Source organism: Mus caroli, chromosome 15 (genome assembly GCF_900094665.2).
Source record: "Mus caroli chromosome 15, CAROLI_EIJ_v1.1, whole genome shotgun sequence".
In the NCBI taxonomy this organism is placed as follows: Eukaryota; Metazoa; Chordata; class Mammalia; order Rodentia; family Muridae; genus Mus; species Mus caroli.
The window spans coordinates 858,602-872,014 of NC_034584.1; the positions used below are offsets into that span (position 1 = coordinate 858,602).

The 13,413-nt window shown below is 41.5% G+C and overlaps 1 protein-coding gene across 1 annotated transcript in view; it reads left to right on the plus strand.

The window, feature by feature from the left end:
• The window catches only part of Oxct1 (3-oxoacid CoA-transferase 1), a 124,446-nt gene that overhangs the window by 88,404 nt on the left and 22,629 nt on the right, over positions 1-13,413 (plus strand). Inside the window, exon 14 of the mRNA XM_021182934.2 lies at positions 10,543-10,632. Within this exon, the coding sequence (XP_021038593.1) occupies positions 10,543-10,632 (90 nt within the window). The remainder of the gene's footprint in view (positions 1-10,542; positions 10,633-13,413) is intronic.

Below are 13,413 nucleotides of genomic sequence, written 5' to 3' on the forward strand. Positions count from 1 at the left end.
TTGAATAGGTAGGGAGAAAGTGGGCATCCTTGTCTAGTCCCTGATTTTAGTGGGATTGCTTCAAGTTTTTCTCCATTTAGTTTGATGTTGGCTATTGGTTTGCTGTATATTGCTTTTATTATGTTTAGGTATGGTCCTTGAATTCCTGATCTTTCCAAGACTTTTATCATGAATGGGTGTTGGAGTGTGTGAAATGCTTTCTTAGTATCTAACGAGATGAACATGTGGTTTTTGTCTTTGAGTTTGTTTATATAGTGGATTACTTTGATGGATTTCCATATATTAAACCATCCCTGCATCCATGGAATGAAACCTATTTGATCATGATGGATGATCATTCTGATGTGTCCTTGGATTTGCTTAGCGAGAATTTTATTGAGTATTTTTGTATCGATATTCATAAGGGAAATTTGTCTGAAGTTTCCTTTCTTTGTTGGGTCTTTATATGGTTTAGGTATCAGAGTAATTGTGACTTCATAAAATGAATTGGGTAGAGTACCTTCAGTACCCTATTTTGTGAAATAGTTTGAGGAGAACTAGAATTAGGTCTTCTTTGAAAGTCTGATAGAACTCTGCACTAAACCCATAAAAGAACCTCTGGTGGAATCACCATGCCTGACCTCAAGCTATACTACAGAGCAATTGTGATAAAAACTGCGTGGTACTGGTACAGCGACAGACAGGTAGACCAATGGAATAGAATTGAAGACCCAGAAATGAACCCACACACCTATTGTCACTTGATCTTTATAAGAGAGCTAAAACCATCAAATGGAAAAAAGACAGCATTTTCAACAAATGGTGTTGGCACAACTGGCAGTTATCATGTAGAAGAATGCGAGTTGATCCATTCTTATCACCTTGTACAACACTCAAGTCTAAGTGGATCAAGGAACTCCACATTAAACCAGAGACACTGAAACTTATAGAGGAGAAAATGTGGTAAAGCCTCGAAGAGATGTGCACAGGGGAAATTTTCCTGTACAGAACAGCAATGGCTTGTGCTATAAGATTGGGAATCGACAAATGGGACCTCATAAAACTGCAAAGCTTCTGCAAGGCAAAAGACACCGTCAATAAGACAAAAAGACCACCAACAGATTGGGAAAGGATCTTTACCTATCCTAAATCTGATAGAGTGCTACTGCTTGTGGACGTTGTACATCGTGGTGCGCACTAGGCTCCGCACCACGATGTACAACGTCCACAAGCAGGGTAACCCAATCACAAAAGTACACACATGATATGTACTCACTGGTAAGTGGATATTAACCTAGAAACTTAGAATACTCAGGATGCAATTTGTAAAACACATGAAACTCAAGAAGAAGGAAGACCAAAGTGTGACTACTTTGTTCCTTCTTAGAATGGGGAACAAAATACCCATGGAGGGAGCTACAGAGACAAAGTTCGGAGCTAAGATGGAAGAAAGGACCACCCAGAGACTGGCCCACCTGCTGATCCATCCCACATACAACCACCAAACCCAGACACTATTACATATGCCTGTAAGATTTAGCTGACAGGACGCTGATAGAGCTATCTCTTGAGAGGCTATGCCAGTACCTGGCAAATACAGAAGTGGATGTTCACAGTCACCTATTGGATTGAACATAGGGCCCCTAATGAAGGAGCTAGAGAAAGTAACCAGGGAGCTAAAGTGGTCTGCAACCCTATAGGAGGATCAACAATATGAACTAACCAGTACCCCCAGAACTGCGTCTCTAGTTGCATATGTAGCAGAGGATGGCCTAGTCAGCCATCAATAGGAGGAGAGGCCCTTGGTCTTGTGAAGGTCATATGCCCTAGTAGAGGGGATTGCCAGGGTCAGGAAGCAGGAGTGGGTGGGTTGGGGAGCAGGGCAGGGGGAGGGTATAGGGAACTTTCAGGATAGCATTTGAAATGTAAATGAAGAAAATGTCTAATAAAAAAAAATAAAGAGAGGACTTATAATTAATGTAGACATAAAATGATCTGGTCTGCTCCTGTCCAAGCCTTTCCTTGCTTAATAGAGAACTCACATTTAGTGGTGTACAACATGCTTTTTCATAATTGCTCTTAGTGGGCTTAAAAAAAAAAAACCTCTTAAATCATCATCTACTCTATTTTTTTTATTCCATTCTGCTGTGGATTAAAAAAAAATGTTGTTGCTGCTGGCTTTCGTGTATTCTTCAATAATGTTCTTTCAGTCACTGTGCCTCTCACTATAAATGTCCCATCCATCTGTCAGTAATGGCAGTGTAATTACAATAATTCTGTAATGTGCTCTTCGGAGCTTTGCAGGTAGTGGGAGGTGATGGCGAGGAACGTGTGCCTCTGCTACAGTTCAGGTTCTCTCACCCTCTTGGAGGAATCAGAAAAGAACATTTCTGAGATTGGCCATTTCAGATTTTGAAAGACATAGTCATGATTTAATACTCCATGCCAATGGGTGTGTTGACAAGATAGCTGTATCCTCATATGTGCAACATACAATGATTGTGTGTTCACTCTTGTTTTGTAGGGATCATTCAGGGACTTTCTAAAGTAATGTAAGACTTTGAAATAGCTCTTTGATGGAGACTGAGGTCTTTTATCCCCTGCACTCTCAAACATTAGACTGTATATGTGAATCTAGCATAAACATTTATTTATGTTTGTAGGTCCTAGTTGATCATATGTGAACAACTTCATATTATTCTAGCACAGCCATTCCTCTTGGTGATCCAGTGTTGGGAAAAATATTAATCCTTAGAAATTTAGATATGGTGCTGGCACCTATTTTTGTTTCTGTTTCATGAGTGGCTCCAGAACTTAACTTGTATTATCACAGCACCCCATCATTCTAAGCAGAAACACCACATCTATCCATTCTGAAACCTCTGTTCATGTTCTTCCCACTGAAGCCTTTGAAGGCGGCCAGTCAGAGAAGGTGCCTATAAGGCAGCTCAAGTGATGTTTGTTTCCATATCTTCTGTGTTATTATTAGACTCAATGAAAACTGAAACTCTACAGCTTTGGGCAGAGCTTGAAATAATGTTTTTTTTTCTCTGGCTGCCCATTTTGTGAGTCCAGAGAATAGATCAGACAGCCTGTCTGTGACTTTGTGACTAAGAAGTTAACGTCTGTAATGTGCCTCCTTTGTAATGCCAACAACCACAGGAAGTGGGTCACACATCCATTGTTCCTTGGGAGAAGAAAAGCATTGTTTCATAGTTCATATAACAAGTGCGTATGAACTCCCCATACCCTGGTCCACTTGAGGGCATTGATACAATCAGTGATTGGCAATGTTCAATGTATTGTGGGTTTTGTTCTTTGGGAGTGATGTTTCATAAGAACACTGTAGAAGCACTTCTAACTGGTATTTACACTTCTATGAAATGAGAGATTCATTGTGGTTAATACCAGGAACAAAGCTCACTTTCATGTTTGAAGTTAATTGATTTCTTTAGGAATCAAGCCTATTTATTACATTTCTGACATGTGCTAGCCTACATAATGGTGTGTTATGGATTGCCTCATAAATGAAGATTCTGATCATGGTTTTTAAAAGAATCTTTCGTTTACAGTAAGAATTTTGTTCTCTTCGGGCTCACTTCAATATGAACAGTATCTTGAAGAAATGTGTGTCTTTGCCTCTTTAGTTTCTGTTATAAAATGTTAGACACATTTTTCATAGAGAGTAAATTTTCATTTTCAGAAATTTGGTCTGGAACTAGAAAATGCATGTGGTTGTAAATTATTGTGTGTAACTATCAAGAATATTTTTAAGTTGATACATGATTCTTATTCTATAATTCTATCTATTATAGTGGAGTTTATTCTTTGTACTTCTAGGAAATAAGGTTGACTCTTTGAATATTTGCAAGAAAACAGTTTAGAATTTGCATGGTTGATGTCTTTCTATCCCAGGAACAAAGGAGGGCAACAGGAACTCTGAGGTGTTCAAAGCAAGGAATTCTGTATGCCCAGAGATGGGGAAAGTGCCTGACAAGTCTGAGGCAGAGCCTTAATTCATGGCCAGAGCCTGAGTTATTAGGTTTCGTAAACTCTTTTTCCTTGGTCAGCTTGTAAATGATACTTTCCTTCTTTGAAAAAAATAAACAAATTCAATATATTTTGGAAGTTTATGAAATAACATGGACTTGGAACTGAGCCCTGAGGATGATATGAGTTATTATATAAAAAAGTTATTAATACCTTATTGGGGCCTGGGAGAGAACCCTTAATTTGACCACCATACTTTTGATGCTTTGGTGGTCAAATTAAGGGTACAAGGATGATAGGAAGGAGCCTTAGAGCCCCCAAAGGGACCGGGGGATCCTGGCAAGGCTTGTGCTATGGAAACTTTTTTTTTTTTTTAATTTTTGGTACTTCCTAATAGATACAGATATTTCTTTTGTTTTCTTTTTTTTTTAATTAGGTATTTTCTTCATTTATATTTCCAATGCTATCCCAAAAGTCTCCCATACCCTCCCCCCCACTCCCCTACCCACCCACTCCCACTTCTTGGCCCTGGTGTTCCACTGTACTGGGGCATATAAAGTTTGCAAGACCAATGGGCCTCTCTTTCCAATGATGGCCGACTAGGCCATCTTTTGATACATATGCAGCTAGAGTCAAGTGCTCCGGTGTACTGGTTAGTTCATATTGTTGTTCCACCTATAGGGTTGCAGATCCCTTTAGCTCCTTACTTTCTCTAGCTCCTCCATTGGGGGCCCTGTGAGCCATCCAATAGCTTACTGTGAGCACTGAGTGTATAGTTCCACGCAGTTGGTGTAACAGACTGTAGGAGGATGTGAGCTCCAAAGGTGCCTCTTGAATCAGACCCCTGCTAGGAAGCTCACTGAGTTCAGGTCTCACTGCAGAGAGACACAGGCTAGGAAGGAACCAGGTTCAAACTCTGAGGGCTAAATCTCGAGGCGCCCAGGGCAGGTTATAACTGATGAAACAGGTCCTTACAAGAACAGGAATAAAAGTGCTTATTAAAATGAAATGTCAAGTTTATTGCAGTTTGCTTTTGGAAAGGCCACTCTATGATGGATAACTGATATTTATGATGCATAAGCTATTTTACCTGCCTAGCAAAAGAGGATATAATTATATTTCCAGTCCTGTACGAGTTCATTTACATGATCAATTCACTTGTCCTGGGAAGTGAAATTAAATTGATGAAAGGAGAGTTGCAGCCTTTTGGGGGGTTTTGAAAACTAAGTTTAATGCAAAAAAAAAAAAAAAAAAAGAAAGCATTATGCTGTAACTTTGTTATAAACTAAGGCAAATTGAAAATCTTCATTTTCCCTAAAGAAAACCGGTTATAGGCTGTTTTCTTTGTGTTTAACCAATGTTATGATTTAACCATCGTTCATTGCTTCTCTCCTGCTTTCACGGGGAGCATGCTAAGGAGAACTTTTCTTCCCTTGAGCATTGGTTAATAATGGGGAAGACAGAAATAAAGAGGCTTATATTTGGATTGAGGTGGGTACTTCATGTTCTGGTGGTTAATACTGAGAAGCGAGCACCAGGTTTATTAATAATTCGCCCCACAGCCATCCTTTCCTTATGCTTGCCATGGGTTCACATTTCCTTCTGTGGCACATGCCACCACTTAAAAATGCTACAAAACTGTTTCTATATACAACTAAGGGTTTCTCACTTCAGACCAAAATACTGAACACTAACAATCCAGAAATGAACTGTTGCTATTTATGGCCTAATGAAAAAGATGGTGTCATGAATAATTTTTCAACATGTTTTGTATTTCATTTAAAGCATATTGTGCAGTTCCTCCCCAAATATTCAAACTCCTTGTAAAATCACCAAAAATTACATGATCATGTTGAGAGCTTGACTTTCTATTTCTTTTTTTTATTAGATATTTTCTTCATTTATATTTCAAATGCTATCCCCTTTCCTAGTTTCCTCTTCGAAAGTCCCCTATACCCTCCCATGCTCTGCTCCCTAACCCGCCCACTCCCGCTTCCTGGCCCTGGCATTCCCTTGTACTGGGGCATATAATCTTTGTAAGACCGAGGGCCTCTCTTCCCATTGATGACCAACTATTTCTTTTTTGCATATAATTTAACATTTGTAGTTTGCTACATTGGCGAAGAAAGCAGATGAAATACATTGAAAATGCTGATTTTTAAGTAAATTCTATATACTAGAATTTTATTGAAAACACTAATGGCCTTGTATTTCTGACTTTCTTCTTGCATAGCAGACTGAGGTATTGTGTGATTCTGTTGTATTGGAGAATACCACATTTCTAGCTCATTTTTTCACATTCTTTCCATGCTTGATGTCAGGGTTGGCCCTTAAATGAAAAATGATGAGATGGTTATAAGCTGAGCACCCAGCAATCATCTCACCATTATACTAGAGGGCATACAGTCCAGATCTAAAGTTACACCATTCAAGAAATGTGTGTGCAATGAGAGTTAAAGAGGCTACCCCTGGTGTCACCCTGCCCAGTGCTCATTCATGTCCAAACCCTCTTCTTCATTACATGGCAATCTTCCACAAGTGTCATCTCTCATGATTTATTTAAAGGCCTATTTTTAGTTCCTTAATCTTCTCATTTATTTGCTTTTTGTTGTCTAGGTTGAATAGGGTATTGAATCCGGTGAAGGAAGATGAGTGTGAAAGTGGAATCTTTATCCCTTTCCAGCTGTTCCCTTAACAGATCTGTTCAATTCGCTCCCTCTCTCATTCACGAGAAGCAATAGCGTAGCTTTAGAAATGTCAGATGATGTGCTGGACGTTTGGATAGAGCAGTAAATTATGATTCCCAACACAGTGTCTGGAGGAGTCACCTTCCTCCTGCCTCTGAAGAGGCTTGCTAACTCCCTTCCGTTTGTTCCATTATATAAGTAGTCCTTTTTCTACACTGAGTTTTCTGCTGTTGTTAACGCACTTGCTCAATACCACATCAATGGATTGGTCACACTAGCTGCTGTACCAAACAGGTCTTCCTGCTTAAGCAGTTTGGGACCCTAAGCATTTACTTCCTGTTGATGTAAGTGAGCTTTGTAAGGACCCAGGAGCTCACCAGTCTTCCCTCACTTTGCCTTTTTGTGCCCATACAGTAGAAGATGGAAGAGTATGAACGATTCAGACAAGACTTGTTATATATGGGCTAGCACCTTAAAGTCACGAATATTACCTCCCCCTTTTCCTTTGTCTGGAATCCAGGCCCATTGCTATGTTTAACTGCAGTAGAGCTGGGAAATCAAGTGGCTTAGTCTCCCACAAATGCTGATAACCCGAGGTGAGAGATAATGGTGAGTTTGCCTTCCATAGCTGCTTGTTTCTCTTTTTGTTCTTGCCAGTCTAGATAGAGCCTCTTGTCTTCCTTCAGTAATTGATTCTGTTTCAGGGATCCTTTGGGAGTTCAGATGGTAGGAAACAACCTGTTTTCTTTTTCCAATGCGTTGAGCATACTAAAAGAGTTAAGAGAACTGAATACCTGCAGATTTTGCAGTTACTACTAGAAACACATTGATTTGGGAGGACCGTGCTACTATTTTTCAGTATTGCTTTCTCCAAGTGGGGGTAAGTTTACTGAAATTCCCTCATGGTAAGATTGCTGTCACCCCTTCCTGCCATCCCTTCTCCAGGCAGTTACCAGATTCGTCCTCACTGTCCTGGTGCAATGGGAACAAGTCCATTGCTTGCTTCCTTCATCCAGATATTTGTGGTGTAGGGGAAAAGGAGTCAGGAGGAAGGAAGGACAAAGTCCCAGTAATAGTAGGATTACATACTGAAGGGACCCAGGCAAAGGTCACTTATTGGTATATTGGGGATAAGGAGAAGTGGGTTATGCCACTTTCAGGGAAGGAAAGCTTGTTTTGTCTCTCTGTCTCTGTCTCTGTCTCTGTCTCTGTCTCTCTCTCTCTCTCTGTCTCTGTCTCTCTCTCTCTCTCTCTATATATATATATATATATTTACCATACACTTCCATATGTTGTTGTATGCAGGGTATACCATGGCTTTATGGCAGAGATACATAGTCTTAGTTTAGGTCAGAGAGGTTTGAGATTTGGCAATGTCACACAGAGTTTAAGAGTTGTTCATTCTTGGGCATCTTTTGCTTGTGGAAAGCAGGCATTTAGAGGTTAAGATGGTGCTGTAAAATCTCTAGCCTGTGCTTTGTGGGCTAGAGAACATCAGATCACTTACTTGAGCTATGAAGACTTCATATACAGTGAGTGTGTAAAGAGGACCCTTTTAAACAGAGGCAAACAGGTAGCTTTTCTGCAATTGTTTCAAGTTCTGTTTCTGCCAGCTGAGTGCTCTGTACCCAGGAGGTTCTCTGTAAGTATTTAACTAATTGAAGTGATTTCATATGTGTGCATCACATTCAGTTAAGTTGAGCAAGCCCCCATTAGAGGCTGTCATAAGTTTCAAACCTATGTACTCATTATGTCTCAAGGTTTGCCTGTGGTGTATTGCAACCAGGATTTTTTTTTTTCTAATTCAAGGGATTGATAGCACATTAAGTTAATTTCTGGTTTCTTGTTTCTGTCCATGGCTTTTCCATACTTATCGAGCCATAAAGATATTGGTGTTTTCTACAAAGATCTGAGGACCTGATTACTAGCCTGTTAGATCTGCAGCTGACTAAAGGTCATAGCATTGATGGAGAAGTTAAAATTGAACATTTATATTTTGCATTCTTTTTTATTGGAAATTTTATTTGTTTACATTTCAAATGTTATCCCCTTCTTCGATTCCAACCCCCCCAGAAGCTCCCTATTCCATCCCCCCACCTCCTGCTTCTATGAGGGTAGGTGGGGGCATATGAGGGTGTGCCCCCACCCACCCACTCCTGCCTCCCCACCCTCATATTCCTCTACACTGGGGCATCTGAGGATGCTTTCAGCTAACCATTGAACTGATCACGGGGTCCCCAATGGAGGAGTTAGAGAAAGGACTGAAGGAGCTGAAGGGGTTTGCAACCTCATAGGAAGAAGAACAGTATTAATCAACCTGACCCCCGCCTCCCCCCCCCCCAGAGCTCCCAGGGTCTAAACTACCAACCAAGGAGTACACATGGAAGGACCCATCACTCCAGCCACGTACGTAGCAGAGGATGACCTTGTTGGGCATCAATGGGATATTTTGCATTCTTTCAAACCCTGTCTGAATCTAACTGATCTTGTATCCTTCACACACCTCTCCACTCTACTATTGCCAGCTGCCGCCCATCTCCTTGGTGGCAGGCTGTAAGCCACAAAGCGTCCAGCTGCTTCCTCCTGTCCTACATGCCGCTGGTCTAATTCCTGCCTGCATCATGCTGTGTTTACCTCTGAGATGTCTCTGAGGTCATGGATTTGAGGTCCTCTTTTAGACCTACACATACCTTTCTTAATCCCCTCAGAGCTCTGAGATGGTTGGAGAATAATGAATGACCAATGAGCCAGAAAACAGATCTTAAAAACAATAAATAAATAAAACATTAAGGAAGTTTCTATGTTAGAAGTCATGTCTTTTCACCGTGCCATGGGAGGATGTATTTCATCATCTTTGGAAACACCTGTTTTTTTCCAAAACTCTGTATCCAGGAGACACGAGCAGGCAGTTGGAATCTTTGTGTGTGTGTGTGTGTGTGTGTGTGTGTGTGTCACATTGAAGAGAGTTGATCAGTGAATAATGAAGGAAGGTGGAGGGGTGGGCAGGAACAGATCAGTGACGCAGGACACTTCTGAATGAAACTCCTCCTTTTTGTTTGTGCTTGACTGGGAAGGTTTTCTATTTTGTTCTCCTTCCTTTCAAAGTGTAGGATGAAAGCCCAGAGCCAGAAAGATAGACAGAACCACTTTCCTTATTAGTTAGTCACCACTAGAGGATTCCTTTACTGCCTCAGCCTACTAATGTGAATCTATAGGAAACCCAGAAGTACCTTAGAAAGTGTCTGGAATGGACAAATCGGTAAAAAACAAGTACATGTTGGAAAGAAAGATATGAAGGTCATAGCTATCAAGGTTTCAATCTGATTGTTTTGTTTTTTGCAAGAATTCTACAAAGGTTCTTATATTAGTTTCTTATTCACTTGTCTTATTACTAATAAGTTGTCAACAAAAAAATGTACTAATAATGCTTAGTAAAAATGAGATAACACTATTCATCCTGGGGCCTGGCAAGGTGGCTTAGCAGGTTAAGGGGCTACTGCACAAGCCCAATGAGCTGAATTCGATCCTGAGAACCTATGGAGAGGTGGGAGGAAACAACCAACTCTACAGGGTTGTCCTGTAACTTCCTCTCGCATGACATGCCATGTATACATTTGTGTCATTCACACATATGCACACACAACAATAGTATGATAATAGCAGCAATTATAAATATATCGATATAAAACTATCCTGAACATTGTCCTTTAACCATAGGCTAACAGAATAACAGAGTTTTAGGTTACAAAGCTTCGAGTACTGAGTAGTGACGGTCAGTAAGTTTCTCCTGCAGTGGCTTGTACTGGCAAGTTAATACTGCCCTTCCTCTTAGGCTAGAAGTAAGCTGTACCTGACTATTCAGTTTGTTTCTGTTTCTGTCTTACAGGGGAAAATGGTGAAAGGAATGGGAGGAGCTATGGATTTGGTGTCCAGTTCCAAAACCAAAGTGGTGGTTACCATGGAGCACTCAGCGAAGGTAACACGTGTTTCCTCACACATTTGAAACAACTCACAGTATGCCAAGCCTCGGTGTGCCATGTCGCTGGACTGGGGATTTTAGTTTTCTCTGGCTCATCAGAAGGTGATGGCACTTACGTTGATAAGGGAAAGAACACAGGAAGGTAGCAGTTCATTGCCTGGCCAGATGCTTGCTCAACTGTGAGGGACTCCAGGTACCGGGGTGTCCTTTGGACAGTCGTGTGCTCATCCTGAGTTAAAGCTTCACTGTCTCTGAAGTCAGTGGAGATGTGTTGATTCTTGATTTAAGATTGTTAGAGTAGCCACTCACTGTGGTCGCATGAAAAGCACAATAGGCTGTCCGTCTGCAACAATAGTTATTTTCAAGTCCACAGTTCTTTCCAGAATGTATGAGACCCTAACAGCTACGGTAATAGCAAACATCCTTGTTCTGAGAAGCACATTTTTCACAAACCATCCAACAGTTAATGGGGTACCTCCTAGGTGCTGGGTGATCATAGCTAGTATTTGTCAGTGACACCAAAGTAAGCCAAAATCACTGATCAAAAGGAGCTCATCTTCAACATTCTCCCTCTTTTTATAAAAGTAGCTAATATGTATGGGGCTTTCACTGCCAGTTGATCATGTCTGTGTTTGTGTGCCCATAAAGTTGATAATAGGTACCTTATTTTTCCACTACATTTCTTTAGCTCTCCATTTATTTACATACAGACTTACTTATTGTCCGTTTGTGTATACATTCACTTAGGACGGCATGTGTATGAAGCTCAGAGGACAACTTAGAGGAGTTGGTTCGGGTCCTGGTGATTACACTCAGGCTATGAACCTTGAAAACAAGGATCCTTACCCACTGAGCAATCTCACTGGCCTCTAATAATATCCTCCCCTCTCCCCCGACACCAATTTGTGCTTTGGTTCTGGAAGCAGAGCCAAGACACCAATTTGTGCTTTAGCCAAGAGTCACTTTTTTTTTTTGGTTTTTAAAGACAGGGTTTCTCTGTATAGCCCTGGCTATCCTGGAACTCACTTTGTAGACCAGGCTGGCCTTGAACTCAGAAATCCACCTGCCTCTGCCTCCCAAGTGCTGGGATGAAAGGTGTGCACCCTACCTCCGGACAAGAGTCACTTTCTTGAGGCCTTATGACTAGTGTATCGAGACTTGTCTTTCACTGCGAAACCCGGTCTTCTAACAAATGGAGCCGTTATTCCAACTTGCTCACTGCTTACTGTCTTTTCTGTCCAGGACCCATTGATTTCTGATGATTGGTGAAGTCAGTCTTGGGTGGTCTGTTCCTCACTTGCAGTGACCTTAGTTTTTCCCTTATTCATCCTGGGAGGCTTACTGGTCTGAGTGGAATGGTCCTGTGCCTGTCCGGCTTGATTTAGTGGTGCACCAGCCCATGTAAGAGCATGGGCTAGCTTTGCACTTTGCTTGCTGGCTAGGGGAGTTCTGTTGGTGAAGAGAGCCATGAATGCTGACTGCCCTAAATATGAACTAGCATAGGTTGTTTAGAAGACAGTGGGAAGTGAGCAGCAGGGCGTGAACGAGGTATATTAGAAGGGGAAACAGCACAGGTGACTCCCTTGAGATGCCTTGCCTGGCATCCAAAATGCTCATCTCGGAGGTGGAAGAGTGCCAAGCCACAAATCAAATCTAAGTCTTCTCTGGAACATAAAGCATTTGGAGGTAACTCCATCCAACTTCCCTTCGGTTGTTATTGTACTGTTGACACATAGGCAATGGAGTCTGACTTATTTTGGATTATTTTTGCACATTCATTTTCAAAACATTAGGCCTGTGTTTAGCAAATTCTCTCTCCCTCTCCCCCCTCTCTCTCTCCCTCACCAAAGTCTTTTCTTCTCAGCTGGAATTTCTGATAGAGGAAAATAAATGGTGTGTGAGACCTGTAGCTGACTGAGTCCCTGTTAGAGCTTGCTGCCAATGCAAGACCCTGTGTTTTACCTCTCCCTCCCCTTCTTCTTTTCTCAGTGAGAAATTGGGTTGTTTCACACTAGAATTGGAGGGCTTCCCACAAATGCTTTCATTTGAACAAAGCAGAAGGCAATCTACTCATAGGTTTTTTTTTTTTTTTCAAAACTTGGAGGGAGGGGTTGTTTGTTAGCTTCATTCTATAATCCAGGCTTGTTTGGAACTCACTTTGGAGGCAAAGCTGGCCTTAAACTCACAGTCCTCCTTCTACCTCAGAGTACTGGGACTACAGCATTCACGGCTGTGATTAGAATAGTTAGAGAAGACTATTCACACATAACATTTAGATAAGCTCCAAATACTGTCTGGCAAAGCTCACATCTCACTTGTGTTCCTGAGAGTGTGATGCTGCTTGGGACTGCTCCACTGTGAATGGCATGGGTATATGAACATTGCCACATCCTCCCTACTGGAAAGGGACAGACTTCCCATTCCTGATAGCCCTTCCTTTCTTCTGAGGTGACCTTGTGACCACTGCTGTGTTGCAACACACAAGCAGCCCCCACAGGTTTATAAACTTAGAGCACAGGGCTCAAGAAGGGATTAAAAGAGGAGGAGAGAAATGTGGTCTTGTCGTCTTGAGCTATGCTCTTCTTCCTGTAAGTGTCTGGATCTACCTGCCCAGTGGTATTTCAGGTGTGGCTTTGTCCCTTTCAACTTCCTTACCCACCTGTAGGGTTACAGGCGCATTGGCAGACCTTTAAAACATCTTTCTTCTCCCTCCCTCCCTCCCTCCCTCCCTCCCTTCCTTCCTTCCTTCCTTCCTTCCTTCCTTCCTTCCTTCCTTCC